The 15,568-nt window shown below is 39.0% G+C and overlaps 1 protein-coding gene across 6 annotated transcripts in view; it reads left to right on the top strand.

Moving 5' to 3' along the window:
- Positions 1–15,568, top strand: part of DMD (dystrophin) — a 1,890,745-nt gene that overhangs the window by 260,043 nt on the left and 1,615,134 nt on the right. For all 6 annotated transcript variants that reach the window (XM_066356826.1, XM_066356825.1, XM_066356822.1 and 3 more), the window contains one exon: positions 4,117–4,296. In XM_066356826.1, coding sequence (XP_066212923.1) covers positions 4,117–4,296 — 180 coding nt within the window. The remainder of the gene's footprint in view (positions 1–4,116; positions 4,297–15,568) is intronic.

The following is a 15,568-nucleotide window of genomic DNA, read 5'->3' as shown; positions in this document are numbered from 1 at the left end:
GAGGGTGAACTCGGGGCAGCCCGGCAATCCGAGAGAGCGAGTCTGATGCGCACGAGCTCCAGGAGTCCTGTGCAATTGAGACACTCAGGAGGCTGCAGGATCAAATGGCACAGGTAGAATGCTTATGCGAGCTCAGGAACTCCCTGTTGATGGCGCTGTTTCACCAGGACTTGCTACCCTGTTCTCACCATCAAAGAATTCATCCAGGTGGGATCAGGGGTTCTCAAAGTGTTGGCCCCAGACTGTCAATATCAGTTTCGGCATCACCTCACAACTTCTTAGAAATGCACATTCTCAGGCCCCAAACTCAATCTGCTGACCGACTGGAAGTAGGTCTCAGAAACCTGCATTTCTGCAAGCCCCCCAGGACATTCTCATGTTCCCACAAATTGAGAACCCCCAGAAGTGATTAGTCTACCTAAGTATATCAGCAGGTGATTTGAATAAATTGAAGTACTTTACACATATAGATTAGTACGTACCTACACATAAAATAGGTTCAGAAATCAATTTTGCCATGTGAGAGTAATTGTCTTGGCATGATTCTTTACAGAATACTTTTGCTAAAAAGAGGGTGGAGATTTCCTGGGCCTTTGTGAGCGTACATGCTGTTTTTCACTTCAGATCATCTAACCTTGACCAGACAGGACATGTCTCTTCTGTCTTCTTGAGCAACGTGCCTGTCTCTCGCCTGTCTCTACTACTGGCCCAATCTGACTCATTTAGTACTTTTTTATTATTTAACTTTTAGAGAGAGGGAAGCGGGGGTGGAGAGAGAGATAAGGACAAGGATATTGCATTGTTCCTGTGTGTGCCCTGACCAGGGATCGAACTGACAGCCTCTGTGCTTGAGGGTGACGCTCTAACCAAACGAACTATCCAGCCAGGGCCGGATCTGATTTATTGACAGTATCTTTCTGTCTACCTTCGAGATAGGTACAGGTGCCTGGCTTTTATGAAAATAAAATTAATTTCCTCTTTCAAGGTCCTTGCTGACCTGTGCTTTGTATAAGTTTTCTGGAGCTTCCTTTTGCCTGCTGAGTTTTATAGAGCTGTGTGGTTTCTGGCATTCAGAGAACTAGGCTCAGGTTTTGATATGTGCAGAAAGACTCTTTTTTTCTGCTTGAATGGTTAGTAAGAATTAGTTCATAGTTATTTAACATGCCCACATAAAATCCATACTGACAAGAATCGATATCCAAAGATAGGTGGGAGAAAGTAACTGATTACTGTTACTCGATGTATCTGGCATCACCGTGTGTTTACTGTCTTCTCCCCCCATTGGTTATGGTTGCAGAGTCCTTTAGGAACTGAGAGATTATGAGGGGTGGGAAGAGAGAGAGAGAGAGAGAGAGAGAGAGAGAGAGAGAGAGAGAGAGAGAGAAACAGCATCCAGAGCAAAGAGAGGAAAGAAATTGCAGCAAAGCAGCTGCCCTGCCATCACCATTCAGAAGAACACAGATCTCTAATTTACTAGTTAGAAGCTTTTGTCACTACAATGATTTTGTGATACAGATTTAGGTAAAAATATGATTTCATAATAACGCTGTTGTTACTTTATCATGAGTGTATTTTTCCTAATTGTACTTAATGACGACTTTCACCTTTATTCTTGTAATCCTCACCAAATGCTTCTCTATTTGGTTAAATGTGTTAGCACAGGAGGCTTATTTTCATTTAGCACTAAATCTCTCTGGATATCCAATTAGTTTTATAGATCATCTATGAAAACCTGTTTAGGTAACATGAGATTACCCATAAATTTTCAGTGCAAAGTGTTTCCTGTTCTTTAAGCATTACTCTTAGATTCTCTTCTGAAATCTTTCCAAATCATTACACATTTTCTTTAAATAATGGATTCACCACTTAGCCTTACACGTATAGCTATTTAAAATTGACCCGTAAGCTCTGAGAAAGAAAGCCAAAGAAAACTGTATTTACATCTCTGTATTTTTAAATGTATGTCTTTATTTTTATCATGCCTTTTTCCAAAAAGAACTTGAGATAGCTTACAACAAAATAAACGCATGCCAAAAGTTAATAAAAAGAAAAAAAAGAACATGAGACACCATAAAGAATTGGAGGAGTCTGCACTGAAATTCAAATTTGGGTCCCAGTTCTAGGCAGGTAGCATAAACTGTTGGTTTACTTGTCGTCCAAGTATGCACTTCAATTTAATGGAAGGAAAGCTAAAGTGAATTAAACAGAATCAATGTACAAAACCTATCTATTACTACGAGTTTTAGTTGATATGAATTCAACTTATATATCTTAACCCATATTTTGGTCTATTGCATTCTTTCATGCTTAATGAAGAAACTTTATTGAGGAAAATTTCAAAGTGAACTTCAAATCTTGTATTTATTCTTTAAAAATGGCATGCAGTAAGACTGCAGTACAGCTACATCAGGGGAAGCAGATTCTGAAAAAGGATGGACTGATTCAAGGACACACCAGGACATTCTGCAGTTCAGAACTATCAGTGCAGTTGACAAGCCAAGATGGGATACATAAAGTGTGTGTGTGTGTGTGTGTGTGTGTGTGTGTGTGTTTGGGGGCTACGTTGATTTCTCTGTGTTGATGCCACTTCAGTTCTTGAGCAGTTGGTGCATCTGTTTCATGACGGTGGCTTTACCACATGCAATATTAGTTGCTCTTAAATAAATTTGTACTGGTTTTGGAAAGTCAGGGCTCACTGCTGAGTTGATTTATTCTCGCGGTACTTGCTTCCACCAACAAGAGGGGATTGTAAAGGGGCCTACAGATAACTTTTGCCTTTCTTTTATCTTATTCTGTGTTTACAAGTTGTGTCAGGGATTAGTGTTTGACTGGAAATTGGTTTCCCAAAGTGTAGGGTGACCTTACTGGGTAAGCTGCCCTGATCTACTGGCTTCGCACAATGCCACTTTGTTTATTCATGCCGCAGTAACCAAAGGGCATGTGTAATCCTTTGTAGCTCACAGGAGCTTTGGAAATAAGAATGGTATAAAAATTACTTCCTAAAACACATGTATTTTGAAAACATGCAATGTTATTCCGCAGAGTTTGTGTCGTACTCAGTTACTTAGTTCTATTACTTAAATAACTCTAAAGTTACTTTTAGACAGCCCTGGCCGGTAGAGCGTTGCTTTGCATGTGGATATCCCAGGTTCAATTCCCGCTCAGGGCACACAAGAGAAATGCCCATCTACTTCTTCGCTCCTCCCCCCCCTCTTTTCTCTCTCTCTCCCCCCCTTTCCTCTCCTCCGCTCTTGCAGCCATGGCTCAATTAGAGCGAGTTGGCCCTGGGTGCTGAGGATGGCTCTATGGCCTCCACCTCAGGCACTAAAAAATGGCTTTGGTTGCAATGGAGCCAGGGCCCCAGATGGACAGAGCATTGCCCCCTAGTGGGCTTGCCCTGTGGATCCTGTTAGGGGTACATGCGGAAGTCTCTCTCTGCCTCCCCTCCTCTCACTAAAATTAAATAAATAAAGTTACTTTTAGAGGGTAATTGCTCAAAGAGCCCAAAACAATTGAATAATAGATGTTAAAATATGTAAAAGTTAGTAATCTGCATAAGAAGGGTTTTATATCCAAATAATGAAAAGAATGTAAAAGTGGCAAAAACAAGTAATATTGCAAATAATCGCAGCCTTTTAGAATGGGGAGATTCAATCTTCTCAGTTAGCCAAACCAGCTTCTCTTTGGTACTCCTGGCATGTGGTAATTCACTTGAATTCTACTGGAAGAGGAAGTTCACTAACATGCAAGATCCATGCCTTCTACTCTTCTGTTAAAAGTTAAAAAGTAGTTTCCATATGTTGATCTCTCTTTTGCATTTTGAAGAAAGGCTACTTTTTATTTGGCAGGGCTTCATATATTTTAAGGCAGCTTGTAAGTTCCCCTCCTAGGTGATTATTCTACTTCTGACTTTATTTTTTTTCTTCAAGCTTCTTGGGAAGATTATTGTGACTTGAATTTTCCACTTTTACTTTTATGAGCTCCTAGTCCTTTGCAGGCTTGATTACAATCTTTTCTAATCTATGCAAATGAGAAAATACACGCAAAAGCAAGTCGAACTGTAGTGTTTTATAAAATGTAGCCTCGGCTTATTCTGCATTCTTCCTTGTATTAAAGGTTTTGAAAATGGATCTAGAAAAGAAAAAGCAAACCATGGACAAACTCCGCTCACTTAACCAAGATCTTCTTACAACATTGAAAAATGTGTCGGTAACACAAAAGATGGAAGCATGGCTGGACAGCTTTTCCCAGCGCTGGGATAATTTAGCCCAAAAACTTGAAAAGAGTTCTGCACAGGTTAGTGATACTAATTATCCTAAAATAAGTGTTCCTTGAGATTTTTCAAATTGATTGCATTAAGCCAGCAATACTATAACCGTACAAAGAATACCATTGGGTTAGCCCATGACAGATATTCAGTTGAATAAAAACATGACTCTCTTAGTTGTTTTGATATTGGAGAATGTGGGAGGGGTGGAGAAATGAGTGATAATTGACTAAACTGATTACTGCCTAAGAGTGTAAAGCCTCCCCTTTTGCAGAAATGGGGGTCTGAGTGACTTAGAGTCACTGGGCAAAATGCTAGGGGACTGTTGTCAATATCACCCCAAGTAATAGATTTTTAGAATCATAAGGGAGGAAATTGTCTGAGGAATGTTTGGGATAGGAGCAGGCGAGGTAACAGATCCTTTGGTTTCATTAAAGCCCTCTTTGCTCACAAAAATTAGGAAATATTTCAAAATGAATATGAAGTGATACTCCAGTACTTTCAGCCTTTTGTATAGTGCACTTTCACCAATGAAATAAAAGTTGATTTTGCATCTCATTTGCATAATTGAAGAACTTTCTTTAACTTGCCATTTGCTTTTCTGATGTTCTTGTTTAATAAAAATATTAAATGCTTTTCTTTTTATCATTTCATATTCATTTTGAATTATTCCCTAATTTTTGTGAGCAGTATATTAGTGCAGGTGAGAATCTAATTATTGGATTTTCTGCCATAGATTTTTTTTTGTTTGTTTTTGTTTTTTTGTGACAAAGACAGAGAGACAGACATAGAGAGGGTCAGATAAGGACAGAGAGGAAGAGAGAGAGATTAGAAGCATCAATTTTTTGTTGCAGCACCTTAGTTGTTCATTGATTGCTTCCCTTATGTTCCTTGACTGGGGGACTACAGCAGACTGAATGACCCCTTGCTCAAGCCAGCGACCTTGGGCTCAAGCTGGTGAGCCTTGCTCAAACCAGATAAACCCACACTCAAACTGGTGACCTTGGGGTTTTGAACCTGGGTCCTCTGCATCTCAGTCTGACACTCTATCCACTACACCACCCCCTGGTCAGGCTCTGCCGTAGATTGTTGATCCGTAAAATCATGAATGTGGCTTAGTTACACTTAACACATACTGGATGTAGTTTAGGAAATCATCTAAGTTACATTTGTAGTGTTATAATATATTTTTATGTTAAAATTTTAAAAGTTTTGATGATTTATAGAAAATGGGGTATTTTTAAAGTAGAAACTTATTATCTGGTGTTGTCAGATGGAATCATGGGCAGTCATTCAAAATATTAACACTGTGCATCATATTTTGCCATGTTGTGTTGCATTATGAAGACTGACTTTTACTAGTTGGTCACAATTCTTAGCTCACCACACCATGCATGCATTTCTGTTACAGCAATGGCCACATTCAGTAGCTTTAGGCATATATCTCCTCTGTTCTGAGACAGGGCAGAGAATTTGTCTTCTGGAGACTTGACATCTGATAAGTAGCAGTTAGGGAATGTTCGTTGAAAGATGAAGAAATGAAGGTTAAATGATTGCTTCCAGATGTACAATTTAAGAAAATACAATCAAGCAAAATACATGATTTTCAATCACAGTTCAAACTTCATTTTAAAATCAAATTCCTATTGAAATTTTAAAATTTGAAGGAATACAAATTACAGTTATTTTCTGTGTAATCACTGAGCAATAATTAAAATTCCGTTTGTTTTTCCATTGACTATTTTAGCAGTTCCTTGATCTAATAGTGATTTTACTACCAGAACATGATTCATCTTGTTATATGTGATTTGGCCATGGCTACTTTGCAATACTATCGACGTCTATGTAATAAATACTTGGGGTATTAGAACGTTTGATACTATCATTTTATTTTATTTTGAATTTATTGAATTTGTTGAGATGACATTGGTTAATAAAATTCTACGTTTTAGCTGTACAGTTCTATAATATGTCATCTGTACACTGTATTGTGTGTTCCCCACCCCAGGTCAGCTCTCCTTCCTCACCGTTTACCCCCTGTACCCTTTTCTCCCTCTCCTCACCCCCTTCTCTGGTATACACCCACTGATTCCATGGATTATTGCTGCTGGAGAATGACTAGTTACCATGCTACAAAGGAATGGGATTTTTTGATAAAGTCGGATTCACTTTGTAATGTGCAGATGGTATTACATTGAGTTGTACACTTGAAACCTGTATGGTCTTGTTAACCAATGTTACCCCAATGAATTAAATTAATTAAAATGTGTTTCTGAAATGCATCCCTTTAAAGGAGCATGATTATGAAGACGTAACTTAACAATAGGTCATGGTCTCCTTCACTTGTGTTATATTTATGTAGTGGTTTTCCAACTGGAATCTGCCTAATAATCACTTGGAAAACCATTTAAAATGCCTAGTCCTAGGCTTGTGTTCAGAAAATAGCATTCAGTTGGCTTGTAAGCCGCATGTAGTCTTTGATGTAGTCTGCTGACCATATTTTAAGAAAACATTGAATTACCAAGACATTGAAGTCTTGTGTCAATTCGCATTTTCTGGTTTTCCACCCTGCTGCCTGAAACAGCGTGAATGGAAGCCCTCCTAGCAATGCAGTGTTAAAATAGGCTGATTTCCTTGGAATGACTCTACTTTCTGAAGAAGGTTGGATGTCTCATCAAAATGTTATGAATTTATAATACTAGTTATTTAATATATATATATATATATATATATATATAGAGAGAGAGAGAGAGAGAGAGAGAGGCCTTATTTTTAATGGCCTAGGAGTTATGAGACCACCACCCAGGGCAACTTACTCAACCTCTTATTTTTGAATATTTGAAAATCTGTAATAGAACAGTACTAGCTCTGGTTTGTACAGTTCTTTATAAAATGATGTCCAGCATACATTACAACATGTATCCACTCTGTTAACTTGCTGGGATGTGATGAGGATAAAACAGAGTAATAGACATGAAACTATTTTGAGGGGAAAAGGTGGTCTGGATATGTAAGGCAACCCTGTATAGCGAGTGTGGTTCACTATGATTATTTTAGTTTTCAAATGGTTGCACACTTCTGTACCAGACCAAAAACAGATAACTCAGCTTACATTAGTCAAGTTGCTTCCTGGAATCCTAAGCTTGAGACTCTCTTAAGCACATTACAGTTTTTGCTCATTGACTTTTGCCAAAAATGGACTATTATAGGCCCATAGGTTGGGGTTTGGGGGGCTCTTAGGAGAACAAACATGTAGCTATCTAGGGAAAGAGGAATTAAGAGGAGAGAGAGTGAACAAAGAAATGGTATCTTGTAACTGAAAAAGCCATTGATTTTTCTCCTGTCAAATTGAATTAGATCTCAATTAAAATTACGTAAGAACAAATCAAAATCTATTGAGGGTAAGGTCGTGACTCAGAAGAACAAAGCTCACTTGTATGCGGATCTGCCAGCTTGCTCGTGGCGAAAAAGAAATCTGCTCCAGCAATGACTCAGTGGATGTATTCATCTGTTCAAAATCCTCTTTAATGACTGGTACCACAAAGAAGCCAAATTTCAGTCATGGTGAAAATCCAGGAGGATATAGGAAGTATGGCTGAGATGACGAGGCATCTGATTGTGTTCATATAAAGAACATCGTGTGCCCGAGATTTTGACTGCCATTAGGGTCAAAGCTTTGAGCGATTTTTGACCTTACGAAACAGTAGCATGGCCAGAGATCAAAACATGAAAAAAAATCAACTGTGAGAGCAGCTCTCTTGCATTTCAAAGTCAGGTTTGGCTTGAATAATACCTGGACACAGAAGCAGAGGACGCTTATGTTGGCGAGAAAGCAGCCTAAGGAAATAGAGATCTTTTTTCAGTCTCAAAGTTAGAATCATAATCCTTGCCTTCTGGATACTTAAAATCAGAAAAGAGAGCCAATGAAATATACACTGGATTGACTTATTTAAATATTCAAATGACCCTATGTTGCCTCCCAGTTTTTTCTACATATGCTTGTTGAAATTTACACTGTTTTTGCCTAAATGCTGTGACCCTAAAGAACACATTTTTCATCTTGATTATAATTAGATGTGATAGTCAAAAATTCATTATAGTTAATATGCTAAAGTTAAATATATTATAAGTGATTTAAAATATTATTTCCCCTCATTTAACTGGAATCATATCGACTGTGGAAAGGCATACTGTTTAATGAGTCTGTAAGCCACATTTTACATATGTCTTATAATTTATTGTGGTAATTTATATTAAAATCGATGTCAGATATTGAGTTGTGAGAATATATCCATCTAGATAAGTCTAGAAGTTCTACAGTTTTGTGATTTTTTTTTGCACTTTTCTGAAGCTGGAAACGGGGAGAGACAGTCAGACAGACTCCCGCATGCGCCAGACTGGGATCCACCCGGCACGCCCACCAGGGGCCACGCTCTGCCCACCAGGGGGCGATGCTCTGCCCCTCCGGGGCGTCGCTCTGCCACGACCAGAGCCACTCTAGCACCTGAGGCAGAGGCCAAGGAGCCATCCCCAGCGCCCGGGCCATCTTTGCTCCAGTGGAGCCTTGGCTGCGGGAGGGGAAGAGAGAGACAGAGAGGAAGGAGGGGGGGTGGAGAAGCAAATGGGCGCTTCTCCTGTGTGCCCTGGCCGGGAATCGAACCCGGGTCCCCCGCACGCCAGGCCGACGCTCTACCGCTGAGCCAACCGGCCAGGGCCTCTGTGATTTTTTTAAACAGAATAAATTCTCTTCTTTTCCAGGAATAAGGAACATTCTATGACTCATCTAAGTCCATAGATCTTATTCCATTTCATGAATATTTTGCTGTATTCCTAATGACCATTTTTGAAATGTTCTGAACTATCAGCACAGCTGTCTCAAACACAGAATTAATATACTCAGAATCCCCTCTCCTTGAACACCCGAGTATATGTTTATGCAACATAGGTCTGTCTATATTCCTAGATGCCCAAATAGAGAAAGCATCTATATCCATCCAGTCTGTATCATTTCTGTCCTGCGGAGAATTCCGGAACTCTTGCCAGACACCGGAGTAGTGTCAAACAGTTGAAGATAATCAATCAGTGTATTTCGTGGTACCAGAAATGCAAATAAGGAGCCGCAAAATTAAGAGGAAAATTTATTTGCCTTCTCTGAGTTCATTCTCTTTTTTCAGAGATCCTGCTTTTATTTTTCATAAAATATTTTACATGTCTATTCTAACTGGTCCCATTCTCAAAGCATTATTTTGTAGGCCTATTGATACCTGAAATGTAGTGACAGTTGGTTTTCCTCTTTTCTCTTTGTCAATGATGGCAATTAAAAATACTCTAGTGCCTTTTAGCCGACAGCCCTTTTCAGAGCTTCCTGAAACCTTTCCAGGCCTGAACAGCCCACTGCCAATTAAAACATTAAATGGTTTTATAAAACAGCAAATTAAAATTCCTTCACTTATTTTAGGTTTCAGTCTTATTTAATTCATGGACTAACCATCTGCATTTTAGAACACCTTTTGGTTATTGCTTAGGTTAAAGGTTTTCTTTAAAAAAAAAAAAAAAAGGTTTTCTTAGGAGATTGTGAAGTTATAGCTCAAATAACTGGAAATTAACTACATCCTTTTGCAGTCTCCAACTAAAGTACCATATCTCCCCATGTATAAGACGCACCTTAATTTAGGGGCCCGAAATTTGAAAAGAAATATTACATAAAGTTATTGAACTCAAGTTTTATTCATCATAAAATTCATACAACTTCTCATCACGGTCAAAACTCCCATCCATTAGCTTGTCCTCATCTGTGTCTGATGACGAAGCACTGTCTTCAACAATGAGCGCAAAAACAAGCGTGAAAAAGTGAGAAGTGCAAGTAAAAAATCTACAACTGTAGAAGAAACCCATCTACCATTGTAGAAGATGCACCCAGTTTTTAGACCACAAATTTTTCAGGGAAAGTGCGTCTTATACCTGGAGAAACGCGGTGTTTAAGTCTGGGCCTTGTGTATCTGTGTCCTTGGTTTTATGTTGGAAATCGTTATCAAAAAGAACATAAAATGCTATAGGCACTGCAAATTTCAGAGACTAGAACTGAGTTAGCTGTTGGATTTTCTCATCCCTTATTTCTAAACTGAAAATTTGGGGCTGGGAAGATCTTTATAGTACCCTTTCAGTTCCAAATGTCTATGATGTGTTTCTCTTTGCTTGAAATTTTATGTACAACTCTGGAGTAATTAGTGAAGAGATTCCAACTATCTATGCTAGATCAGTCTCAGAGTCAGCTGGAAGATGATGGTGGAAATAAAATCTTCCCATTCAAAAAGACTGACATCGGAAATGATGGCATTTCACTCACCATGAGCATCTTATTAAAACACTATGAAGATAAAATACTTTGCATCTATATGATACATCTGTTATCTACTGACAATAACTGAACTAACACATGAAGAACTAAGTTTTTTTCTAAATGTATGCTTGATAATCCACACCCCTGTGTACAGAATGTGTGTCATTACCTCAAGTCAGCTGGTGTGTGGAGGAAGGTCCGGTGAATCAGAAAAATAAATTCCATCACTTGTTGAGTTTTTTCAGATGCAGTTAATTCACATAGTTGCTCAAATTCTGTGTCTACTAAGAATTCTGCAGCCCAAACATATCTCTTCTTTCTGTCAATTTGTATGAAAACTAATTTGAAATGAGGAACAAAATATGTATATAAGATCAGTTTTGTAGAATAAACCTTCTTAATAATCACAGAATATTTTATTTCCAGTATGAGAAAGACATCTTCTATGAAGCCCTTTGAATGTTGACTCTGATTGTGCTCGTGATCTCAATGTCAGTATCTAGTCAAGAAGTTATACAGCCTTATTAAAATATCAAAACAGGATAGCAGTTGTTAAACTTTTGTCACCAAGCAGCCGGCATGAACTTCATAGCACTCCCTGTCAGACTGTACGCTACACTGAGCTTGGGGAATTTCTCTGTCCTCATTCATGAGGGAGAGCATTCTGATTGGTAACTCAGCTTCCTTTGTGAGCATCTGATCTTTAACCCCAAGTATATCAAGTTTAGCATATAAATTACTTCTGTTGCTTAATGTTGTCAGTCCTTCCACCATCAGATACTTGAGCCTCGGGCTGCCGTGCCAGTGGAGGTGGTGTTACACCTGGCTACCAATTCTCAGATAAAGCTTTTGCTATGGCCTGACCAGGTGTCGGAGCAGTGGATAGAGGATCGGACTGGGACGCAGAGGACCCAGGTTTGAAACACCAAGGTCACTGGCTTGAGCACAGGCTCATCTGGTTTGAGCAAGGCTCACCAGCTTAGACCCAAGGTCGCTGGCTTGAGCAAGGGGTAACTTGGTCTGCTGTAACCCCCTGGTCAAGGCACATATGAGAAAGCAATCAGTGAACAACTAAGGAGCTGCAACAAAGAATTGATGCTTCTTATCTGTCTCCCTTCCTGTCTGTCTGTCCCTGTCTCTGCCTCTCTCTCTGTCTCTGTCACAAAAAAAGGAAAGAAAGAAAAAAAAAAAAAAAAAGCTCTTGCTACTATTATGCAGCCTGTTTTCTGTTTTAAGCTGTAGAAGTGTAGTACCTTCATACCTAGTAAAAACCAGTGATCATGCTAAGGTTATGTACATACAAAACACAGTGAAAAACGTTGATCCGTAGTTATCAACCTGATTATATTTTTTGAAAGAAACCAGGTGTATTTCATTTGATTGCTTTTGCAAAGACTTAATTATAACTTATCAAGGGCTAGAAGGCATTGAAAGATTATCACTGAGTACATTTTCCATCTTCTAACTTTATGTATGTGTGTCTGTGCATACGAATATGCACTCACGGAACTACACTGCCTAAAGGGAGGTCACCATTCAGACATCTGAACAGGTGTGGCAGCAAGTGAGCATGCCTACTAAGAGTTGGAGAAGCAACAGACTTGCATTTATAGCTCTGCTTGGCCACTGACAAGTTGTATGTACCGCAAATTTGAGCTCTCATCTCTAAAACGGGAATACTAGTTATGCTTACTCTAAGGGCCACTGTGAGCTAATGACAGCGGCCACTTGTTAAGCCTTTCCTTCATGTACTATTCTAACTATTTTAAATATGATTATGAATGCAAAGCACTTAGCATAATGCCTGGGACATGCAAAGAGCTCAGGAATTGGTAGCTATTATTACAAGTGTTAGTATTTTAATGATAATAGAAACGATAATATAAACCAGGTAACTAATCCTTCATAACTTGAATCTCTGTTAGTTTTTTCAATTATTAAATCTCTTTTTGTAAGTTTCTTAAAATGTTCAAATAGTGGAATATCTCGCAAGGCAAGGAGTAGAAATTTTTAACCCCAAGGAACTTAGAAGGGCAAGAAGATTTAAATAATTCAATGAAAAATTAAAAGATGCAGCTCACAGTATAGGCCAGAAAGAAAAAAAATGTCAGCACTAAGAAAGTTCATTTAAAATGTAAGACAGGTGATGATCTGACTTTGGGTGATGGGTATACAGCAAGTGATTTGGAGATGTTTTCTCTAAATCCGTGTGCTCTGGTTGACCATTGTCACCCCGTAAAATTTAATTGTATAAATAAATAAATAAATAAATAACGTAAGACTAGGTGGTAAATACAGCTAGCTGCCCCTGAGAAATTGCAGACAGTACTGGCAGAGAAATATGTCCTTTCATTGTCTTTAAATATTCTTAAATGTACATATATTTCCTCTTCATAGTGTGCATTTTTTTTTTTTTATTTCTCTGAAGCCGGAAACGGGGAGGCAGTCAGACAGACTACGGCATGCGCCCGACTGGGATCCACCCCGCACGCCCACCAGGGGGTGACGCTCTGCCCACCAGGGGTCGATGCTCTGCCCCTCCGGGGTGTCGCTCTGTTGAAACCAGAGCCACTCTAGCGCCTGGGGCACAGGCCAAGGAGCCATCTCCAGCGCCCAGGCCATCTCTGCTCCAATGGAGCCTCGGCTGCGGGAGGGGAAGAGAGAGACAGAGAGGAAGGAGGGGGGGGTGGAGAAGCAGATGGGCGCTTCTCCTGTGTACCCTGGCCGGGAATTGAACCCGGGACTTCTGCACGCCAGGCCGACGCTCTACCACTGAGCCAACTGGCCAGATGTAGAGCACAGTGTGCATTTTTAAACAAGTAGGAGAGAAGATGCTAAGAAAGAATTGTATTGTTTGAGCGCAGTTTGTTTTCTCCAGCCCTACCTAAATTAAGCACTCCTATGGCAGGGAGGTGTGTACCCTGGAACTATCTGGAGACTGCACGGGGCTTTTCCTATCTTCCTCTCACCGAGAAAATGTAACATTTGGAAATCAGCCTGCATCACCCTGAGTTAGAAAGTTTAGTATAGAAAAAAAAAATGTCTCTGACTGACTTGTTTCACTTAGACAAGTACCATATGATTTCACTCATATGTGGAATCTAATGAACAAAATGAACTAACCACAAAAATAGAGACAGACTCATACATAGCAGGCTGATAGCTGTCGGTTGGGGGTTGACTGAAGAAGGGCAGGGGGAATGACGAAAAAACAAAACAAAGAGGTTCCAGAATTTTCTCTGAACATATAGAAGAGGTACTCTTTATTGCTAATATGTATCAAGAGAGCAGTTGTTGTCCTCAGATACTACATAGTTTACCTCCTGTAACCAGGACTGTCTACATAACTTATGGGGCCCAGTGCAAGATTAAAACATGGGGCTGCTTGTTGAAACATTAAGAATTTCAACCTGTCGGTGGCACAACTGGTAAAGCATCGGCCTGAAATGCTGAGGTCACCAATCCGACACCCCGGGCTTGCCTACTCAAGGCACATACAGGAAGCAAGTACAAGTTGATGCTTCCTGCTCCTCCCATCCTCTTCTCTCTCTTTCTCTCTCTCTCTCGTTATCTCTCTCTCTCTCTCTCTCTCTCTCTCTCTCATACACACACACACACACACACACTCTTTCTCTTTCTTCTCTCTCTTTACAATGAATAAGTAAAAAATAAAAAGAATTTCAACAGGTGGCAACAGAGCATGAAACCAAGCATGGAGTCATTCTTCCTCTGAGTAGGGGACCTGGTGCCCGCGTACATTACAGACCCATGAAGCCGGCCATGTTTGCTACATCCTGGGAGAGATGTGTTTTCATTCCTATCTTACATATACAGAAAATCAGTCGAAACTCTGAGATAGTAACTACCTGCCCCAAATACTACAATATGTGAACTATAGACCTGGAGTTTGAGAAGAGTCGAGCCTTTTAATCACTCTAAGAACAACTAGCTTCCAGACTTAAAGACACATAATTTTAAACAATTTTCCATTTTCTACTGGGCTAATTAATTGACAGATGAAGGGAACAATATTTAAAAATAAATCTATTTTCTTTCCATGAGGAGGACATTTAAAAGTAATTTTCAGTATGTTCATAATCACTGGAGAAAGGTAACCAGTTAAGAATTTAGTTAGCTAGAATCAAAATTTGCTGAAGATAGCTCAAACTCTATTATAAAATATTCTACTTTTGACCTTGCACTGTTCAGTGCATATTTATAGTGAAGGTAGTAAGTCATTCTTATCAGATGTTTATTCTAATTTTAACGTATCTCGGTGACAGGAGTATCATTTCAGAGATACGTAGGAATAATAGACTTAAACAATTTAGAAAAAGAGTTTGAAATTTCTTCCTATTATAAAAGCAACATTTTGCAGAAAATGTTTTATTGTAGAACGCTTGAAAAGATAGAGTTTGAAAATATGTAGTGCACCGTAGAAATTATCTGTGCTCTCTGTCAAAAAGAATCAGCACTCTTTATATCTAGCGTGCTTTTTCAGTACTATACTATATAAACAATGTCCTACGACCTTTATAAATATTTGAAACATACAAAGCTTTATCACATGCATGTAGTAAAATTTATTTAATCCAGCATCTACTAACATTACGCTTTTCTGTCTTACTGTTATAAATGATCCTATGAACAGGGATAAATGTTTGATACATTGAAATACATTTTAATTTTAAGATCCTCACTGAGGAAAATTTGTTTTTGTAACACTTAAATAGAAACTTCCTTGATCACTGTGTATTCAGTGCATGCAATTATTTTTCTTACTTACATTTTTTTCACGTGGCAGTCACCTTACCTCACAATTATTTGTGTGATTGTCACCTTCACTACTGTACTGTAAGATCCCCCCAAATAGAGATTCCATTTTATTCATTTCTGAGTGGCCTGTAGTGATACACAGTCAATACATGTTGGGATTTCATTGAAACATTATGATTAAGCAG

Source organism: Saccopteryx leptura, chromosome X, assembly GCF_036850995.1.
Source record: "Saccopteryx leptura isolate mSacLep1 chromosome X, mSacLep1_pri_phased_curated, whole genome shotgun sequence".
Classification (NCBI taxonomy): Eukaryota; Metazoa; Chordata; class Mammalia; order Chiroptera; family Emballonuridae; genus Saccopteryx; species Saccopteryx leptura.
The sequence above is the reverse complement of the archived record's forward strand: the minus strand, read 5'-3'. Positions and strand labels throughout refer to the sequence as shown.